Here is a 21,634-nt window from a genome sequence, read left to right as displayed (position 1 = left end):
ATAAATAGTTATCACGGCGTTTGTTATGCCGCGGGTTCACTATTGTGTTGTATTTTGCTCTCTCCAGAGTTCCATCTTCTCATTCACTTACTGTTGTATTCTCACACTAACCTGTTTTAGACAACCGTGTCTTTCCAGAAGTGTTTACCATTCAATAAATAATTATGTATGAGATTGAGCATGTGTCTAGGTGTGGGTAAACCGTTGAACCCCATTCGGACTGCAAACCGTGAAATTGCCACTAAGTGCGACTCATACGCTTCCACTGTTTTCGTCCCTACCCTTTGTACACATCCCCCTCCCATACGTTGACTGTTAATAGAGGCATGTTTCTCGCAGAGGTGAATCGCCATATGCAGCGTGTAAAACTGTTTGCGAGGGGTATCCCATTGGATCATTTAAACATTCCTTTACAACGGAGGTTAAAACACAATGAAATGAGCAGTCTTTAAAAAATGAGTTTTCGGTCACGACTCACGACCGCGTGCAGCATAGCAAAGTGTTGTACACGCTACATACAGCAGTTCGCATCCGCGACAAACATGCGTCTTCTTAGATGCTCCTGCACTTTATACACACACCCCTCCCACCTCGCCATGCCGCACGGAAGATTGTGTGTTGGTTCGTTCCGTGCATTGTTACAATGTTGTTTTTCTTGCTGATTTATTACATTACCGATTTTGCAAATGTTAAATTTTCTCCCTGTGCTTAAAAATTATTTAAAAACTGGCCTGATTATGCGTGCGGCAGTGCGCGCTGGTTGGCTAGTATGACATACTACAGCCAAGAACAGTTTACTAAATAAAGGGCAGTACATTACTTGCCATAGAATTCACACTTTCTAGAAATAGGCTAATTTTACTACATCATGTGAGGACCAGTCATATTACACTGGTATAGTGTGCTGTACTCTCTTCCGGCATTAAATAAAACCCTATTGAACCTTGACTTTTGTCATTTCCTGTCTCATTTCTCCACAGTGTCTGCACACACAAATGTATGCCAAGATGCAATCCATTTTAACATACGGCATACAGTAGATCTGCTAAATGCATGTGTCCTCTACTTGGGCATAGGCTTAGAGACTTATTTTGAAGCAAAATGCAATAATCAAAATATATCGCAATATGTTCTAAAAATATCTTAAAGACTGAAGAACAGCACCATACAAACATGCATATACACGTTTTCTATACAGACGGGCCTCATGCATAACACCGTGCACAGAATTCGCACTATAACATGACATAAGCACAAAAGCCGAAATGTGCTTACGCACAGAAAAATCCACATGCAGGAATCTGTGCGTACTCCAACTTCCACGTTCTTAAAGCTATATAAATCCCGGTCAGCGTGAAAAGTAACACACATGCACGCACCTGCTATCCCGCCCCAATTCCTCCCAGAATTAGGCCTTTTTGAATATGCAAATTAATATAAATAGCCCTTAAGCTCAGCGTTCTGTAAAAAGACAATGGGAAAAGCACGGGGGAAAATATAAGAATTTCAGGAAATGCCAAGTGGAGGCAAAGGAAAAACATACTATTTGTTGATTTAAACAGTGGTATAATCAACAAAAGGAAGATGATCAAGTGACATAGCATGAAGGAGAAACTCAAAACCTCAAGTTCACAAAGTCACACAGTGCCAAAATAAAAAAAGAAGTCACATATCAAACTCGCCATGAAAAGGCAAGTTGTAGCCCACCGTCTGAACATCATATGAAAGCTTATTAGGGCACAGACAAAAAAAAAAATAGGCACACAGTGGGGAAAAAAGCACGAAACAATCACATAGTTTATTTTGTCATTAAAAGTAGATCATGAACTTCATCTTAAAATCATTTAATTTACTAGTTTCTCAAATTCCATCGTAGCATGTTAAATGCTTTGTTTTGTATTTGATCTTCTATGTGCTCTGTGTGTGTGAATCACTACGAGCTTCTGTTCTTTCTCTTTCTCCAACAGGACACAGAATCTATTACATTCGTGATATTACAGCTCTCTGAATAATTAAAATACTGAGATGTATAAGTCGTATCATTTTAATGATGACTGGAATGAAAGCATGTTATTAAACATGGGAACACGATGGCGCAGTGATTGTTCATGTCTCACACAAAATGCTGCTGCACCATGCACAACCATCAATGAAAAAATTTATTGAAGCAGTACTGTCTCTTTCAAACCTACTAACCTCCAATTCCTGTCCTTACTTTTCTTTCCCCAAATACCCAATCGCCAAACAATCAATTTTGTAATAGACGTTAAGCCATTTGTAACCTTACAACAACGATTCTTCAAAACTTTTAAAGGAACAGTGAAATATCTTCATAGTACGTGTTTAATTATTCTATCCGTCTATCCTTCCAGTGTCGCGCCAGCCTCAGCAAATATACAGCGCGAGGAAGGAACAATACGCGGAACTTACTGGCCAAGCATGCACCATGTCGTCACATGTTTAAGTATTAACAATACAGATTATTTAAATGAAGTTAATATATAATCAACATATTTTGCTGCATTTAATCAACATATTTTGCTGCATCTTAAAAATAATATCGTCATCATATGTAAATACGCGCTTTATAAAGTGCCGCAGGTTGTGCAATATTATAACTGTAATGAAAGTTTACAGTGGGGAAATTGTATTTATAAGTACAAACAGTTCTACAAGGAGCAATTGATTGAGTGTGTTTATAGTTCTTGGGATGAAACTGTTTCTGAACCACGAGGTCCGTACAGGAAAGGCTTTGAAACGTTTTGCTGTGACTGAGGCAGCATGTGCTTGATGCTATATATCGATAATTCTCTTTCCGATCAGCTGCTGATGTGATTTCCCACTCAGATACAGTGATAAAAATACTCCAAGTGGTGCAGTGAGAGTAATATGGAAAAAGATGATCCGCTGTGGCAACCCTTAAAGTGAGCAGCTGAAAGAAAAAGAAGAAGATTGTGCCGTGAGAGTTGGTCTCGGCGCGCGGAAAGATGGGCGCCTGAAGTGGAGCTCCGCTAGCAGTGGTGCTATTTTTCATATTATTTGCTTATTATTCTGAGATATCCTGTATTTATTCGACCCGAGAGGGACCGCTACAGTATATGTAAACACATATAAACATGGCCAACAAGAAGGAAAGAACGAAAGAATCGAAGACTAAAGCTACATCCAAGCTGCGATCAGCAAGCCCTAGCTCGAGATACGGCCTGTCAGAGACAGACCTGGATCAGATGGGCGAAAGTACAGACTCCTCGGACCACGGTCCGCTACATGCGCCGCCGGCTGAGAGCCGGGGCGAGCCGGTGCGATCGTGAGTGCAGATGTGGATAGCTCGCCGATTGGAGAGGATTACCTGAAACTGGAAAAGGCCGGGAGGTCCGCGGCTTCAGTTACGCAATTACGGGACTGGAGCAGCGGGACACCGCTTCAGCAGAGTCTGCTGCTTCATCTACGGCACAAGAAGGCACATTTGAGCTATCTGAACTGAAAGTGTTGCTCGCTGAGCTCACGCAAGATATAAAGGAAAGCGAGAAGGCTAATGAGAAAGCAACGGCAAAGGCACTTGAGAGACTGAAACAGGAATTAAAACAGGAGATGAAACAGGCCAATGAATGTCTGCGACAGGAAATCCAACAGGCAAATGAAAGGCTGCGACAGGAATTCCAACAGGCAAATGAAAGGCTGCGTCAAGAGGTCCAACTTGAACTTCGACAGGTGCTGGGCAAAATTGAAGAGCGCATTGAGAAAAACTCGCTAAACTGAGCACGCTTGCTGATCAATTGGAGCATCTTAGTGAGACATTCACGAATCGGATCGAAATAGCGAACATCTAGCTTCCAGTGCCGAGGAAAGAGCAGTAAATGCCAGTTTGGAATGTAAAAACTCGGAGAAAAACTTGGAGACAGACTGGCTGCTTTAGAAGATGGCAGTAGAAGGTATAATGTCAGAATTGAAGGCCTGCCGGAGAATCGAAAGTTTAAACCCTGTGAAATTCGAACTGAACTTTTTCTAAAATAATCGGGGCTTAACTTTAAAGCAGAATCTGAGATAGCAGCGGCTTACGGCGCGTCATGGATCAAACACCGCCAGACCCCCGACCAAGATCTTTTATAGTTCGTTTTGAACGATTATCATTTAAGTTAGAGGTGATGGAACTCCTCAGAAAAAAGGAAAATATTATATATGAAAATTGCCACATTCGCGTCTTCCCTGACTTCTCTCCAGCAACAGCTATTAAACGCGCAGCCTTCTATAATATTAAACAGCTGCTACGGCAAGCCAATGTCAAATACGGCCTCCTGTATCCGGCAAAACTGAAAGTGGAATGGCAGGGTCATTTCTATGTTTTCGCTAGCAAGGAGGAGGCAGAAAATGAGTTAAGAAAGCTGATCCCGGGACTATTCTGATACATAATTGTGAGTCATGGCGGTAAATGATAAAGCTAGGATTAATAATCTACTGTCTGATCTATTTGTTTTAAAATACGGGTTTTTATCAGCATATATTCTCATATTCTTATTACTTACTTATTATTATTATTACTTACTTATTACTTATTACTTAGTATTACTAGGGCTAAATGTTTATGTTTTATTGTGCTTAATTACGCTTTCCTCCTCCTCTTTTTCTTTTCAAATTATTTCATGTGTACCCTAAATGAGACTGTTCAATATCATACCCTTGGTTTACTGTTATTGCTATTACTGCATTAAGACTTGTTATGCTTGTTTTGGACACATCTTTAACACCATCACCTGGGTTTATTATCTGGGGATATCATCTTAATGCACTAAAATTGCTGAAGATTATATGTATGTGTATGTGTATATATATATATGTATATATGTGTGTATATATATGTATGTATGTATATATATATATATATATATATGTATATATTAAGTGCAAAACTCTTTTTTCTTTTTTTTCTTTTTCCTCTTTTAAAGACTATATTGGTAACAGATATCTCTTATCTTTTAACCTTAAAGCGCCACTGCATGGGGGCTTGATGTGCTTTGGACGTGCTCTGTCTCTGGGTATGTCAGAGGACTGGGACTGCGTGAAGTGGGTTTTAGCCTCACCTGGGGAGGCAAAAAGGGAGGGTGGGGGGTTAAGGGGGGAAGAGAAAGAGAGCAGGCTTGATCTATATCTAATCTATCATCTCAATCTTTATAATTATAACTATCAACGTAATAATAAGCTGCATGGCAACAACTCTTGGGGAATAGGAAATTAAACCTAAACTATCTCACTTCCAGTTAAGACTATAAAATGACATCAAAAACTCAGAATCAGTGTCTCCATGATGGGACAGTTAACTTCGTAAGCTGGAATGTTAAAGGCCTGAATCACGAATTAAAGAGAAAGAAAGTACTTGCTCACCTAACAGGTCTAAATGCTAAAATAGTATTTTTACAGGAAACCCACTTACTAAGTAAGGATCAGTTCCGGCTGCAAAAAAACTGGACTGGCCAAATGTTCCATTCTAGTTTTACAAAGAAAACTAGAGGGGTGGGAATTCTCATACATAGAACAGTACCATTTGTAGCATCAGATGTAGTATTGGATCCTGAAGGGAGATATGTGATGGTCATGGGAGACTTAGCTAACTGTAAAATGATTTTGATAAATGTTTATGCACCTAATGTTGATGATAAGGAATTTATACAAAATTTATTTGCATCCATTCCCAATCTGAACACTCATAAACTTATAATGGCTGGGGACTTTAATTGTGTTCTAAATCCACTTTTAGATAAGACTTCCTCCACAGGGGCAACTAACACCGCAAAGATAATTACAAAGTTTTTAACTGATCACAACTTATCAGATCCCTGGAGGTCAGTACATCATTGCTACTCAAGGATTTGATTGCTTTATGATAATACTTCTTGCCTAGATTAAATCTTGTACCATCGATGCTATTGTTATTTCAGACCATGTCCATGATCTTGAGCTGAAATTACTAAGCCCCATACACTCACCCCGCTTCAAGCATTTGCTGCGATGACTGAATTATATCCAAACAAGTTATCGAATTTTCTAGACAAACATCCCTGAGAACTCTCAGGGAAAACTGGGAAACTTTAACTCTGGGACAGAATCTACTACCTAAAACTTTGCTTAAAACCAACACGAGTTTGGCTTAATCATGAGAAAAAACCAACGCTTTTATTGGAGGAACTCAAACCTCTGAAAAAATCTCCCCAGGGAAAGATCCAGGCCTGACGGCCCCAAGTTTACAAGAAATTCCCGCAAGCCCTCCCTCCTAGAGACTCTCCCAACCTTTGAAGACCCTGTCTTCCAACAAGGACTTAACGGCACATCTGACACTCTCACTGAGACTTTTCCAGGGAGGCTGAGGAGTGTGATCCCTCTATAGTTGGAACACACCCTCCGGTCCCCTTTTAAAGAGGGGACCACCACCCCGGTCTGCCAATCCAGAGGCACTGTCCCGATGTCCATGCGATGTTGCAGAGGCGTGTCAACCAAGACAGTCCTACAACATCCAGAGCCTTAAGGAACTCGGTATCTCATCCACCCCGGGGCCCTGCCACCAAGGAGTTTTGACCACCTCGGTGACTTCAGTCCCAGAGATGGGAGAGCCCACCTCAGAGTCCCCAGGCTCTGCTTCCTCGTGGAAGGCATGTTAGTGGGATTGAGGAGGTCTTGAAGTACTCCTCCCACCGACCCTAGCGTCAGTGAGGTCAGCAGCGCACCATCCCCACCATATACGGTGTTGACACTGCACTGCTTCCCCTCCTGAGGCGCCGGACGGTGGACCAGAATCTCCTCGAAGCCGTCCAAAGTGTTCTCCATGGCCTCTCAAACTCCTCCCATGCCCGAGTTTTGCCTAGCAACAACGAAGCAGCGTTCCGCTTGGCCTGCGGTACCTATCAGCTGCCTCCAGAGACCCACAGGACAAAAAGTCCTATAGGACTCCTTCTTCAGCTTGACGGCATCCCTCACGCCGGTGTCCACCAGCGGGTTGGGGATTGCCGCCACGACAGGCACCGACCACCTTGCGGCCACAGCTCCGGTCAGCCGCCTCAACAATAGAGGCACGGAACATGGCCCATTGGACTCAATGTCCCCACCTCCCTCGGGGCGTGGTTGAAGTTCTGCGGAGGTGGGAGTTGAAGCTACTTCTGACAGGGGACTCTGCCAGCCGTTCCCAGCAGACCCTCACAACACGTTTGGGCCTACCAGGTCTGACCGGCATCTTCCCCCACCATCGAAGCCAACTCACCACCAGGTGGTGATCAGTTGACAGCTCCGCCCCTCTCTTCACCCGAGTGTCCAAGACATATGGCGCAAGTCCGGCGACGCGACCACAAAGTCGATCATCGACCTGAGGCCTAGGGTGTCCTGGTGCCAAGTGCACATATGAACACCCTTATGCTTGAACAGTGTTGTTATGGACAATCCATGGCGAGCACAGAAGTCCAATAACAAAACACCTCGGGTTCAGATCGGGGCCATTCCTCCCAATCACGCCCTTCCAGGTCTCACTGTCATTGCCCGTGAGCATTGAAGTCTCCCAGCAAAGCGAGGGAATCCCAGAAGGTATGCCCTCTAGCAACCCTCCAGAGACTCCAAAAGGGTGGATACTCCAAACTGCTGTTCGGTAGCATACGCACAAACAACAGTCAGGACCCTTCCCCACCCGAAGGCGGAGGGAGGCCACCCTCTCGTCCACGGGGTAAACCCCAATGCACAGGCTCCAAGTGGGGGCAATAAGTATGCCCACACCTGCTCGCGCCTCTCACGGGGCAACTCCAGAGTGGTAGAGAGTCCAGCCCCTCTCAAGGAGATTGGTTCCAGAGTCCAAGCTGTGCGTCGAGGTGAGTCCGACTATATCTAGCGGAACCTCTCGACCTCGCGCGCACTAGCTCAGGCTCCTTCCCTTCAGAGGTGACATTCCGTCCCAAGAGCCAGTTTCTGTAGCCGAAGGTCTAAATGCTAAAATAGTATTTTTACAGGAAACCCACTTACTAAGTAAGGATCAGTTCCGCTGCAAAAGACTGGACTGGCCAAATGTTCCATTCTAGTTTTACAAAGAAAACTAGAGGGTGGGAATTCTCATACATAGAACAGTACCATTTGTAGCATCAGATGTAGTATTGGATCCTGAAGGGAGATATGTGATGGTCATGGGAGACTTATCTAACTGTAAAATGATTTTGATAAATGTTTATGCACCTAATGTTGATGATAAGGAATTTATACAAAATTTATTTGCATCCATTCCCAATCTGAACACTCATAAACTTATAATGGCTGGGGACTTTAATTGTGTTCTAAATCCACTTTTAGATAAGACTTCCTCCACCAGGGGAACGCAACTAACACCGCAAAGATAATTACAAAGTTTATAACTGATCACAACTTATCAGATCCCTGGAGGTTTTAAACCCAAATTCAAGAACATATTCTTTCTACTCACCAGTACATCATTGCTACTCAAGGATTGATTACTTCTTTATAGATAATAACTTCTTGCCTAAGATTAAATCTTGTAAATACGATGCTATTGTTATTTCAGACCATGCTCCGATGATCTTGGAGCTGAAATTACTAAGCCCCATACACTCACCCCAGATGGCGCTCAATCCGCTTCTATTAGCTGACGAGAATTGTACTGAATTTATATCCAAACAAATTGAATTCTTTCTAGAGACAAATACATCCCCTGAGATCTCTGCAGGAATACTCTGGGAAACTCTTAAGGCCTTCTTAAGAGGACAGATTATCTCATATCTTTCCCACAGAAATAAATCCGAAGAAAGTAGCAGAGATAAAAAGCGAAATTACTAAAATAGATGAAGAACATGCCAGACTACCAAGCGAGACTCTACATAAGAGGAGGCAGGCTCTACATTCAGAATTAAACCTCTTGACAACTAAAGAAACCGAACAACTAATTTACAAATCCAGACATCATTATTATGAACATGGAGAGAAAGCTAATAAGCTTTTAGCAACAAATTCACAAGCAAGATGTACATAACGCAATCTCGTAATTACTAACACGAATGGAGATAAAATCATCGAACACAAAAATATAATGTACACTTTTAGAGACTACTATAAATCCCTATATACTACTGAGTTTAAAGAAGACAATATACAATCTAATGCATTTCTGGATAAATTACAGATACCACAAATTGACGCTTTTAGTGTGGAGGAACTCGATAAACCTCTGTCATTATCAGAATTACTGGATGCTATAAAGTCACTCCAAGGTGGAAAAGCAGCAGGCCCTGACGGCTACCCTGCAGAGTTTTACAAGAAATTCTCCGCTCAGCTAGCTCCCTCCTATTAGCAACATTTACAGAAGCCAGAGATAACCAATCTCTTCCACAAACCTTTCGCCAAGCACTAATCACTGTCTTTCCAAAACAAAATAAGGACTTATTACAATGTGCATCATACAGACCAATTTCACTTCTGAATAACGACGTTAAAATACTCTCTAAAATCATAGCTAGAAGGATGGAGAAAGTGCTCCCTCAGTAATATCACAAGACCAAACTGGATTTATTAGGGGCCGACACTTATCTTCAAATCTTCGCCTGTTTAATGTAATATACTCACCAACTAAATCAAACACCCCAGAAATATTATTATCATTGGATGCAGAAAAAGCATTCGACATGATTGAATGGAAATACCTTTTACTATTTTGGAGAAGTTTGGGTTTGGCCCAACATTTGTGCATGGATTAAATTACTGTATACTAACCCAGAAGCTTCAGTTTGCATCAATAACATTTGCTCAGACTACTTTAAACTAGAACGTGGCACAAGACAAGGATGCCCTTTGTCACCACTGCTGTTTGCAATTGCCATTGAACCACTGGCAATACATTGTCGAAATACTGATCAGATAAAGGGGATTAGCAGAGAAGGACTGGAACAGAAAATCTCATTATATGCAGATGACATGGTACTGTATATATCGGACCCAGAAAATTCTGTGCCTGCAGTCTTAGCAGCACTCACAGAATTTCAAAAGCTCTCTGGTCTCAGAATTAATCTGAATAAAAGTGTACTCTTTCCGTGAATTCAAGCATATAATATTAGATTAGACACCCTTCCTTTTATCATTGCAGAACAGTTTAAATACCTCGGGGTAAACATCACAAGTAAACATAAAGCTCTTTATCAACAAAATTTCTCGTCTGCATGGAAAAAATTAAACAAGACTTGCATAGATGGTCAACCCTTCATCTCACACTAGCTGGAAGAATTAACACTGTTAAGATGAATATTCTTCCTAAGCTCCTTTTTATTTCAAAACATACCAATATACATTAATAAATCGTTCTTTAAGCAATTAGATTCAACAATAACCTCATTTATTTGGAATTCTAAACATCCACGCATCAAAAGAGCGACCCTACAAAGACAAAAGGCAGAAGGTGGCATGGCTCTACCTAACTTCCAGTTTTATTACTGGGCAGCAAATATACAGTCGATAAGAACCTGGACACAAATAGAAGAACATACACAGGCATGGACCGCAATAGAAGTAAAATCCTGCAGTACTTCTTTGTATTCCTTGCTTGTGCTCCAATAAACACACGTTATCGGCAATACACTAATAACCCAATTGTGCTCCACTCACTTAGAATCTGGAACCAATGTAGAAAGCATTTTAAGACGGAGAAGCTTCTTTCTGTGGCACCCTGCAAAAGAACCACCTCTTTCAACCCTCACAAACATATGCAGTTTTAATATCTGGAAAAATTTGGAATTAACTTGCTTAGAGATCTTTATATAGACAACGCCTTTGCATCCTATGAACAATTACATTCCAAATTTAACATTCCAGCTACAAATTTCTTTCACTATCTTCAAATCAGGAACTTTGTTAAACAGAACCTTCCAGATTTTCCTCATCTTGCACCCTCATCCACGCTGGAAAAATTATTGCTCAATTTCAAGGAGTTAGACTCCATCTCTACAATATATAAAATCCTTTTACAATCCCTTCCTTTCAAAGATCCAAGAGGACACTGGGAAAATGACCTCTCAATTAATATATCAGAAAAGGAGTGGAAAGTAGCAATGCAGAGAATTCACTCAAGCTCCATATGCGCAAAGCATACAATTATACAACTCAAAATTATATATCGAGCACATCTGTCTCGACTAAAACTCTCCAAAATGTTTCCAGGGCATGATCCAACCTGCGAACGTTGCAACCAAGCCCCAGCCTCACTGGGTCACATGTTCTGGGCCTGCACCAAATTAACATTATTCTGGACAAAAATTTTTAATTACCTCTCAGACAGTCTTGGACTCACAATCCCTCCTAACCCATTAACAGCTGTGTTTGGGGTTCTTCCAGAGGGTCTTAAAGTGGAGAAAGACAAACAAATTGTGATTGCATTCACTACACTGTTGGCACGCAGACTTATTCTGATAAACTGGAAGAACCCAAACTCTCCTCTTTAAGTCAGTGGGAAACTGATGTGTTATATTATTTAAAATTGGAAAAATCAAATACTCAGTTAGAGGATCTGTGCAGACTTTTTTCAAAACATGGCAGGATCTAATCAGTAATATTTTGAAATGAGTTTATAAAGCACAGAGAATTTGTTGATTTAGGTATTTTTAAAGCCTTAAATTTTACACCTTTGGCTTGCTCTCTCTCTCAAGGGTGGGGATCGATCTGTTCTTAGCATAATTCTTTTTTTTGTAAAACTTGATTACTATGTATTGATTAAAATAAAATTAATAAATAAAAAAAAAAAAAAATGCTAAAGAATTTATGGTATTTGGAATACTATGGCTATTCCATGGACCATTATATTGTTACAGATTAATTACAATCAGATGCATTACACTAATCTATACTAATAAAAGGCAAAGCCCTCACTGACTCACTCACTCATCACTAATTCTCCAACTTCCCGTGTAGGTAGAAGGCTGAAATTTGGCAGGCTCATTCCTTACAGCTTACTTACAAAAATTGGGCAAGTTTCATTTCGAAATTCAACGCGTAATGGTCATAACTGGAACCTATTTTTTTCCATATACTGTAATGGACTTTGGCTCGATGGCGTGGGGGTTGCGTGTCAAATCATCACGCCTCTCACGTAATCACGTGAACTGACTGTGAACGCAGTACTTAGAAAACAAGGACGAGCTCCAAACAGCGCTGAAGAAAAATGCATACAAGCTTATTCATAAGTGCAGCTACTGCGGAAACAAAGCACTGTGTAAACCGTAACTTTAAATTACGTTTATGGACACGCTCCCGCTGCCGTATGTCATGCCTTCGTCGAATACTTTATTCGCCAGATACAAGTTTAATGAGAAGACACAAGGTATAAACGAGACTTTAGATCACTTTGTAACACAGTTAAAATTGCTGTAGCGAGAAACTTTTAACACTAGAATTACCAGAGCCTACGAAAAAACTCGTAATTCCGTCCCCTTACCTTAAACTTCTTAAATCCCTTCACACCTCTCCACCAGCGCCCTTTGTCTTCTAAATGTGCTGATAAAGAGAAGCTAGGAGCAGCCGGCTATTCCATCCCCCCACCAATTTAGAACGTGCACAAACTTCTCCCAGCTCATGCCTTGATTGAGTATCTGGGAGCGAAGTAGAGTTTTAGAGTGGAAATAATAGATCGTTATTTGGAATACACGCATTTCATGTCTGTTCCGTTTCTACAGTAATCTGTGTCAACACATTGTTAAAACAGAACGTTTTTTATATTCTAGTAGTAGATGACAAAATGTAGGCATAAACTATATAATGTATGAAGCCTTAAGTCCAAATAGCAAAGAAACATTTTCATAAAAGGTTCAAATATAAACACAACAATTGCGCTTTTATTCAAAAATATAACTGCAGAAAAAAAAAGCCCCTTTAACATGCGACATTGACAGCAGCTTATTAGAACTGCCTACGTGGTGCAATGGAATCAGTTCTCGCCTTGAAATCAAAAGGTCGCAAGTTCGATCCTTCACCACTCCGTTTAGAGAAGTAAACTGCTCTTAGTCTTACTATTTTAGAGTAAAAGCATACATTTGATTTCAGTCTGTAACAGCCGGTGCAATTTATGATCCTTGAATGGTTAGCTTTTCTTTTTTAATTCACTTTTCATTCTCTCAGTCGCGTTCAGAATCAATCCATACAACCCCATCTGAACACGGCTGTTTTTACTAAAGACGCGCTATAGCTCTGCAGTGTACCACGATGCATACTAACGACAAAAAACGTGTTCTGACACACAAACGCTGGCGAAGCTGCCTTCTTCGTATCTCACCGTCACTTGCTTTTCTTTTTATTCAGTTTTATTGAGTGTTCCTGCCAGTCCCCGCATGTTGCTGTATGCTGTTTCTTTTGTACTCCAGGACATGCAGAGGAAAGAATGGTAAAGAGCAGTAACTTCTGCGCTATATGCAATCATCAGACACTCCCCATCTGCCCGTTGTTTTGCTATACTTTTACACCAACTTATGTTCCTGTGTTTGAGCATGCTCAAAAAATACACGTGTAATGCCACGAAAAGTGCACGCAGACACTTCATTTCGCAAACAAAACAAGTGCACTTTTATTCAAGACTACCTGCATAACCGAAGAAAAAAGAAAGCAAGTTACAGTAGGCGATTGATACAACAGCTTGCATGGTGCAATGCTAAGAAGTGCTGATTTTCATTCCGTGCTATATAAAATCATCACATTCAAATATTAACAGTTCCCACACACCCAAGGACCGTCCTTCCTACATTTACAACACGTGTACTTGTTGCCGTGCACACAACTCTCTGTGCTATGGTTCCTATTACACTGAATGAGCACCTGACACTGTACTTTCTTCCCTGGGGGAAGGTCCCGCATCAGAGAATTTCCAGTTACTGCATAAGTTCACACCTGATCTGACGATGGTCGTTTTCAAATAATATTGCATTAGTGCGATGATATTTTCACATGTATTGTCTCTTTCTTTCATGTGTGTAAAAGAAACCGCAGCATACAGAGAAGTGTGTACATTGCTTCTTACAGGAAAAGGCGATGGAAAAAGTGCACTTTTGTTATACTTTTACACCAATATATGTTCCTGTGTTGGAACGACACGGGCAGATGGGGAGTGTCTGATTATTGCATATAGCGCCGAAGTTACTGCTCTTTACCATTCTTTCCTCTACATGTCCTGGAGTACAAATGAAACAGCATACAGCAACATGCGGGGACTGGCAGGAACACTCAATAAAACTGAATAAAAAGAAAAGCAACCGACGGTGAGATACGAAGAAGGCAGCTTCGCCAGCGTTTGTGTGTCAGAACCCATTTTTTGTCGTTGGTATGCATCGTGGTACAATGCAGAGCTATAGCGCGTCTTTAGTGAAAACAGCCGTGTCAGATGGGGTTGTATGGATTGATTCTGAACGCGACTGAGAGAATGAAAAGTGAATTTAAAAAAAAAGCTAACCTTTACAAGGATCATAAATTGCACCGGCTGTTACAGACTGAAATCAAATGTATGCTTTTATTCTAAAATAGTAAGACTAAGAGCAGTTTACTTCACAAAACGGAGTGGTGAAGGATCGAACTCGCGACCTTTTGATTCCCAAGCGGGAACTGATTCTATTGAACCACGGAGGCAATTACAATAAACGGCTGTCAATGTCGCATGTTAAGGCGGCTTTTTGTTTCTGCAGTTATATTTTTGAATAAAAGTGCAATTGTTGTGTTATTCTTGTGAAAATGTTTCTTTGATATTTTGACTTCAGGCTTCATACATTATATAGTTTATGCCTACATTTTGTCATCTACTACTAGAATATAAAAAACGTTTCTGTTTTAACAATGTGTTTACACAGATTACTGTAGAAACGGAGCAGACATGAAATGCGTGTGTTCCAAATAACGATCTATTATTTCCACTCTAAAACTCCACTTCACTCCCAGATACTCAATCAAGGCATGAGCTGGGAGAAGTTCGTGCGTGTTCTAAATTGGTGGGGGGATGGAATAGCCGGCTGCTCCTAGCTTCTCTTTATCAGCACATTTAGAAGACAAAGGGCGCTGGCGGAGAGGTGTGAAGGGATTTAAGAAGCAATTTAAGGTGGGACGGAATTACGAGTTTTTTCGTAGGCTCTGGTAATTCTAGTGTTAAGCAGGGCTGTGGAGTCAGTAGATAAATGCTCTGTATGTATATACTATGCTAATGTATTTTCTACATCCATTGAAGGAAAGGAAGGCAACATACATGTCATTTCACCACAGAACTACTGGCTAGGAAGCCAACACTCTACTATAATGCCAGATTAAAGACAAACAATGAAAACAAGGTTTTGTTTATTTATTTTTTTTTATACAAGTGTCTGGATAGTAAGAGCAGGCATAAAAATCAGGAACAGGAAATGTATTGGTTCAAAAATACAAACCACATTCTTTGGTAGTTTTAACTTTTAAAACAAAAAAAAAGCTTAACTATATGAACTAAAAACAATATCTGGAAAACCTATATTAAACTTGGAATACAGTTATAGTTAAAGGAAAGGAAATAAATATGGCAGCCTCCATATTCCTCTGACCTCGTGTTCCCTTTAAATGCAATCTAAAATCAGTGTAGAGTTCTAAGAAACAGAATTGCTTCAGCCAGATCCTCTTTCATAGAGGCTCTTAAATCTGATTTGATTATTTTCAGAGCTGAAAATAATCTTTCAACACTGACTTGGGTGGGTGGCATTGCCGTTACAATTCTAGCAACATCACCAATGATCTCTGGATACACAAGGATGGTTTCTTCAACACTAAGTTTTGATGAGCGATCATACTTTTCAACTTCCTTTAGTTCTTTAAAAAACTCCTGCCGGACGGGCAGATCCAGCTTGCCGAAAATCTCGACCACCGCCCCCATCCAAAGTAATGTGATGCCTCTGTCTGCTGCAGTGGCGGTCTCCTCTGTCAGCCAGCCGGAAGTTTAGTGCATTGTGTCACTCACGGCCAGTTGATCAGCAGAGCGAGCCTCTGCTGGAGACAGGTAGATCTGTGTTCTCGGCTCCTTGACGGCCCCCTTCACTAGCGCATAGCGAAGGGGAGCCGCGGAGCTGAGAACACACCAGATGATTTTTCAGGCGTTTGACGCGTGATGACTCGTTGAATGGCCGAAAAATCGGCAGTGCATCTGTAAATGTATGGGGGGCTTTAGGCTAGGTTCACAGTTCCCTGTAACAGTGGAACACGACACAATGGAAAGCGGTGCCGCACATTACCTGTGCATTACATCCTATATAGTGACACACACAGTCAATGAAAAGCATGCTTCATGGTTACTTGACATGTTCGTTTTGTGGTACCACTATGCACTGCATGCATTGGGCTTTATTCTTACAGCAGAGAAGTAGTTCATTATGACTGTTTGTGAATTGGGACATTTCAACTTACTTTTTTAATTCCCATTTAAATTTAGTAGGAGTCGGAGTTGGAGTCGGTTAACTTTTTGCCGACTCCGACTCCAGGTACCCAAAATTGCCTCCGACTCCTCGACTCCAACTCCACAGCCCTGCTTTTAAGTGCCGGGTCTTAGCTAACATTAAATAAAGCCGTGGACATCGCAACATCACACAAGAGAGCAGCTCACATGAACAGACTGAATGCAGTACGAGTGATCACTTCCATGCATCAAACCTGTTCAAAAAACGCATTACACAATTGACAGGGTAGAAAAAGAATATACTCTGAGCTGAGCTCCACAGCTAACGCGGTCTTGCGGAAGCAACTTCATCATGCTGCCACCAAATACTCACAGAAAAATCCACAAGTTAATACACACTCTGTCTCTAGAGTTTCTCCACACTCAATGTATTCCTTGCATCACCGTTATACCCTCTGATCTCCCATTTCAATTCAAATGCCTCCAATTTCCAGTAAGGCTTTGACAAGTAATAAGTCTCAGGAGCAGACCCTACAAATTGTTCCCATTGATTTCAGACAACATTGCTTTTCTCCTGGACAACTATACGTTGCATTCTCAAGAGTTAGCACGTGCAGCTTCGTCATATTACAACCGGAGTGCTGAACTGACAGCTTGCTATATAAAGAGAACTATAACAATCGTAATAAACAAACAATAAAACAGCGGAAAACCCATGGATTAAATAAAAAGGCAGCTTCCTTGGCGAAGCAAGGAAACAGGATGGCCTTATATGTCGTTCGTTTATAAAACAGGGGAGAAGCTGTATAAAGGCTGCTTCACAAAAAACCAGCGGAGCGGCTTATATGAGCAGGCAGTCAGCTAAAGAAGGGAATCAATAAATATCTATAATCGTAATAAACGAACAAAAAATAGCGTACAAGCCGCAGATTAAATAAAGGAAATGGGTACCTGAACAGTAATGTAAGTCTCAAATAGCTACACAATAACTATAGCAATCATAATAAATGAACAATAAAACAGTACAGAACCGCGAAGCAAGGAGAAACTTGTATGCCTTATATGGCGTTCGTTTATAAAGCAGCGGAGAAGCTGTGTTAAGGCAGCTACACAAAAAAACAGCAGAGCGTCACACTCTGAATGTATTCCTCGCATCACCGTTATACCCTCTGATCTCCCATTTCAATTCAAATGCCTCAAATTTCCAGTAAGGCTCTGCTTCATGATGACAATTAATAAGTCTCAGGGACAGACCCTAAAAAAAGGTTGCCATTGATTTGATGCAACATTGCTTTTCTCCTGGACAACTATACGTTGCATTCTCAAAAGTAAGCTCAGTGCACAGCTTGGTCATATTACAACCGGAGTGCTGAACTGACAACGTGGTATACAAAGAGATCCTTAACAGATAGTTATTAGTATATTTTCCCTCGGTTTAAAAAGGTTTTCTTTTCTTCTTAATAAAAATTTAAAACCAGTACTTCGTTGTTGCGAAGCACGGGGATTTTGTTATATACACAGTATATATATATATACAGACTTCCCAGGTCCTCCCTGCTTGGAGTTCTCCCCGTGTCTGCGTGGGTTTCCTCTCGCAGTCCTAAGACATGCAGGTTAGGTGGACTGGCGATTCTAAATTGGCCCTAGTGTGTGCTTGGTGTGTTTGTGTGTGTGTCCTGCGGTGGGTTGGCACCCTGCCCGGGATTGGTTCCTGCCTTGTGCCCTGTGTTGGCTGGGATTGGCTCCAGCAGACCCCCGTGACCCTGTGTTCGGATTCAGCGGGTTGGAGACTGGATGGATGGATGGATATATATATATATATATATTAATATGTATATATATGTGTATACAGTGGGTACGGAAAGTATTCAGACCCCCTTCAATTTTTCACTCTTTGTTATATTGCAGCCATTTGCTAAAATCATTTAAATTAATTTTTTTCCCTCATTAATGTACACACAGCACCCCATATTGACAGACAAAAAAAGAATTTTTGAAATTGTTGCAGATTTATTAAAAAAGAAAAACTGAAATATCACATGGTCCTAAGTATTCAGACCCTTTGCTGTGACACTCATATATTTAACTCAGGTGCTTTCCATTTCTTCTGATCATCCTTGAGATCACCTTCATTTGAGTCCAGCTGTGTTTGATTATACTGATTGGACTTGATTAGGAAAGCCACACACACCTGTCTATATAAGACCTTACAGCTCACAATGCATGTTAGAGCAAATGAGAATCATGAGGTCAAAGGAACTTCCTGAAGAGCTCAAAGACAGAATTGTGGCAAGGCACAGATCTGGCCAAGGTTACAAAAAATCTCTGCTGCACTTAAGGTTCCCAAGAGCACAGTGGCCTCCATAATCCTTAAATGGAAGACTTTTGGGATGACCAGAACCCTTCCTAGAGCTGGCCGCCCGGCCAAGCTGAGCTACCGGGGGAGAAGAGCCTTGGTGCAAGAGGTAAAGAAGAACCCAAATATCACTTTGGCTGAGCTCCAGAGATGCAGTCAGGAGATGGGAGAAAGTTGTAGAAAGTCAACCATCACTGCAGCCCTCCACCAGTCAGGGCTTTATGGTAGAGTGGCCTGTCGGAAACCTCTCCTCAGTGCAAGACACATGACAGCCCGCATGGAGTTTGCTAAAAAGACACCTGAAGGACTCTGAGATGGTGAGAAATAAGATTCTCTGGTCTGATGAGACCAAGACAGAACTTTTTGGCCTTAATTCTAAGCGGTATGTGTGGAGACAACCAGGCACTGCTCATCACTTGTCCAATACAGTCCCCACAGTGAAGCATGGCGGTGGCAGCATCATGCTCTGGGGGTGTTTTTCAGCTGCAGGGACAGGGCGACTGGTTGCAATCGAGGGAAAGATGAATGCGGCCAAGTACAGGGATATCCTTGGCAAAAACCTTCTCCAGAGTGCTAAAGACCTCAGACTGGGCCGAAGGTTTACCTTCCAACAAGACAATGACCCTAAGCACACAGCTAAAATAACAAAGGAGTGGCTTCACAACAACTCTGTGACTGTTCTTGAATGGCCCAGCCAGAGCCCTGATTTAAACCCGATTGAGCATCTCTGGAGAGACCTAAAAATGGCTGTCCACCAACAGTTTACCATCCAACCTGACAGAACTGGAGAGGATCTGCAAGGAGGAATGGCAGAGGATCCCCAAATCCAGGGGTGAAAAACTTGTTGCATCTTTCCCAAGAAGACTCATGGCTGTATTAGCTCAAAAGGGTGCTTCTACTAAATACTGAGCAAAAGGTCTGAATACTTAGGACCATGTGATATTTCAGTTTTTCTTTTTTAATAAATCTGCAACAATTTCAAAAATTCTTTTTTTGTCTGTCAATATGGGGTGCTGTGTGTACATTAATGAGGGAAAAAATTAATTTAAATGATTTTAGCAAATGGCTGCAATATAACAAAGAGTGAAAAATTGAAGGGGGTCTGAATACTTCCCGTACCCACTGTATATAAGTGGGATTTAAGCATGCGTGTCATGCATTAATTCAAGTCAATGTTTTTGCTCAGGTATGTTGACTCCTAATCCCATTAACCACGTCCACAACAAAATATTACAACTCAAGCTGAATAATGCTGGAGTAATGGATGGATGGATGGAATGTTGTATATTAAGCAAAGTCCCAAGACAGGGCCTCTCTCACACACCAAAACTGGTTAATCTGTCTTTAAAATTCTCTTTTTTCTTTACTGAACTTGATTTTCCATGTACTTACTTGATGTAATGAAACTCTTGATTGCACTGTAATACCACAGGCAAGAAAGTTTTTTTTTAATCTCTCCAGAGTAGGCTAACATTTTCCTCCTGTTTGTTGAGAAAGTCTCCTGATGAAAAATGTGCAGTGGTGTGGCAGACATCCAATTAAAGTCTTAATAGACAGACTGTGCTGACGAAGGCCGTCAAACAATCGTACATTGTGAGTACTACAGTACGTCATTATGTACTGTATACACGTACTGTATGCGGTTTACCATTTAGTGTGACAAATACAACCGCGCTGAGGTAAGAAAATATTGCTTAACCTTTTAAAATATATCTGGACATATTCTCCACCCCCACCCTGTTGTGATTATTTCCACATAAAGCACACCAAGTATTTGCTTCAAATAAACAAACTGTTTACAACTTTAAAATGTCTTACTGATGCAATTCTCGTAGTTACTAATGCCACGAAGTAAGCTGTCCTGAAATTACTTCAGCCGCGTAACTCCGTGTTTTTTTTCTTCATGCGATAACGTTTTTTGTTCCTTTCATCGTTCCTTGTGTTGAAGATTTGGATGCAGAAGGAGCCTTACTATTTCGGATTTTGTGATATTGTTTTTGGAGAGCCAACGTTTCTGTAATTCAGGCATGCTAATCATTATTTTGAAACCGTACTACTCGTTCGTGTGAATCTAATGATGTATGCATTTATTTCGTAACACACACATATATAATATATACTATATACACACATATATTATACAGTATGTCTGTATACTATACAAGTATAAATACTCTCAACATACCAGCAATTTCAATGATCGTTTATGTTACACAATTATACATTTACATTATCGTTTATTTTCTACATTTACTCACCTCTGAAAAACGTTCCAAAGAAAACTCTGATCGACTGGTGCGTTAAACTGTGGAGCCCTATAAGTATAGGCCATTATTTCACTATGAAAAATCCAAAAAAGACGCTTCTTCTGCAAGCGTTCTTCGCAACACTGAACAAAACTATAGCTACTAAGAAATCATTTCCTCCTCCGGGTTTGTAAAAGTTTTTACAGCTACCCTTTGACACAGCAACGGAACCCCGCCCAAAAATTACCAATACAACCAACGCAGCAACTCGTCTGTAACGAAGGATACGTCTGCAGTGCGCAGGATTTCAAAACTACTACAGCTTTGAAGCACGTGGAGGGGGAGCCTGATGAAGTGAATCGCTTAGCACTGAATCACGGCTTCAAGTGATTGACAGGTACATGACTCCACCCCAGGAAACGCCACATTCCAAAAGCGGAGTTAAAAAAGTACGTCATTCTAAGACGTTGTTTGTGTTATAAATGTTTAGTACATCAAAGGAACAAACACATTTGGTTTAAATGTTTTACTCGCTGATTATTCATTCTCAGCTTCCCGTTTTTAAAACAGTTATGTAATACACCCAGTTCATCATTTGTTTCTGCATCACACCACCTACCAGAGTGGTCT

At 41.0% G+C, this 21,634-nt stretch overlaps 1 protein-coding gene across 1 annotated transcript in view; it reads right to left on the bottom strand.

The window, feature by feature from the left end:
* The window catches only part of pdcd6 (programmed cell death 6), a 141,322-nt gene extending 119,995 nt beyond the window's left edge, over positions 1-21,327 (bottom strand). The window contains exon 1 of the mRNA XM_039753302.1: positions 21,017-21,327. Coding sequence (XP_039609236.1) covers positions 21,017-21,090 — 74 coding nt within the window. The 5' untranslated portion in view covers positions 21,091-21,327. The remainder of the gene's footprint in view (positions 1-21,016) is intronic.
* Between the last annotated feature and the right edge of the window lie 307 nt (positions 21,328-21,634).

Source organism: Polypterus senegalus, chromosome 5 (assembly GCF_016835505.1).
Source record: "Polypterus senegalus isolate Bchr_013 chromosome 5, ASM1683550v1, whole genome shotgun sequence".
Taxonomy (NCBI): Eukaryota; Metazoa; Chordata; class Cladistia; order Polypteriformes; family Polypteridae; genus Polypterus; species Polypterus senegalus.
The sequence above is the reverse complement of the archived record's forward strand: the minus strand, read 5'-3'. Positions and strand labels throughout refer to the sequence as shown.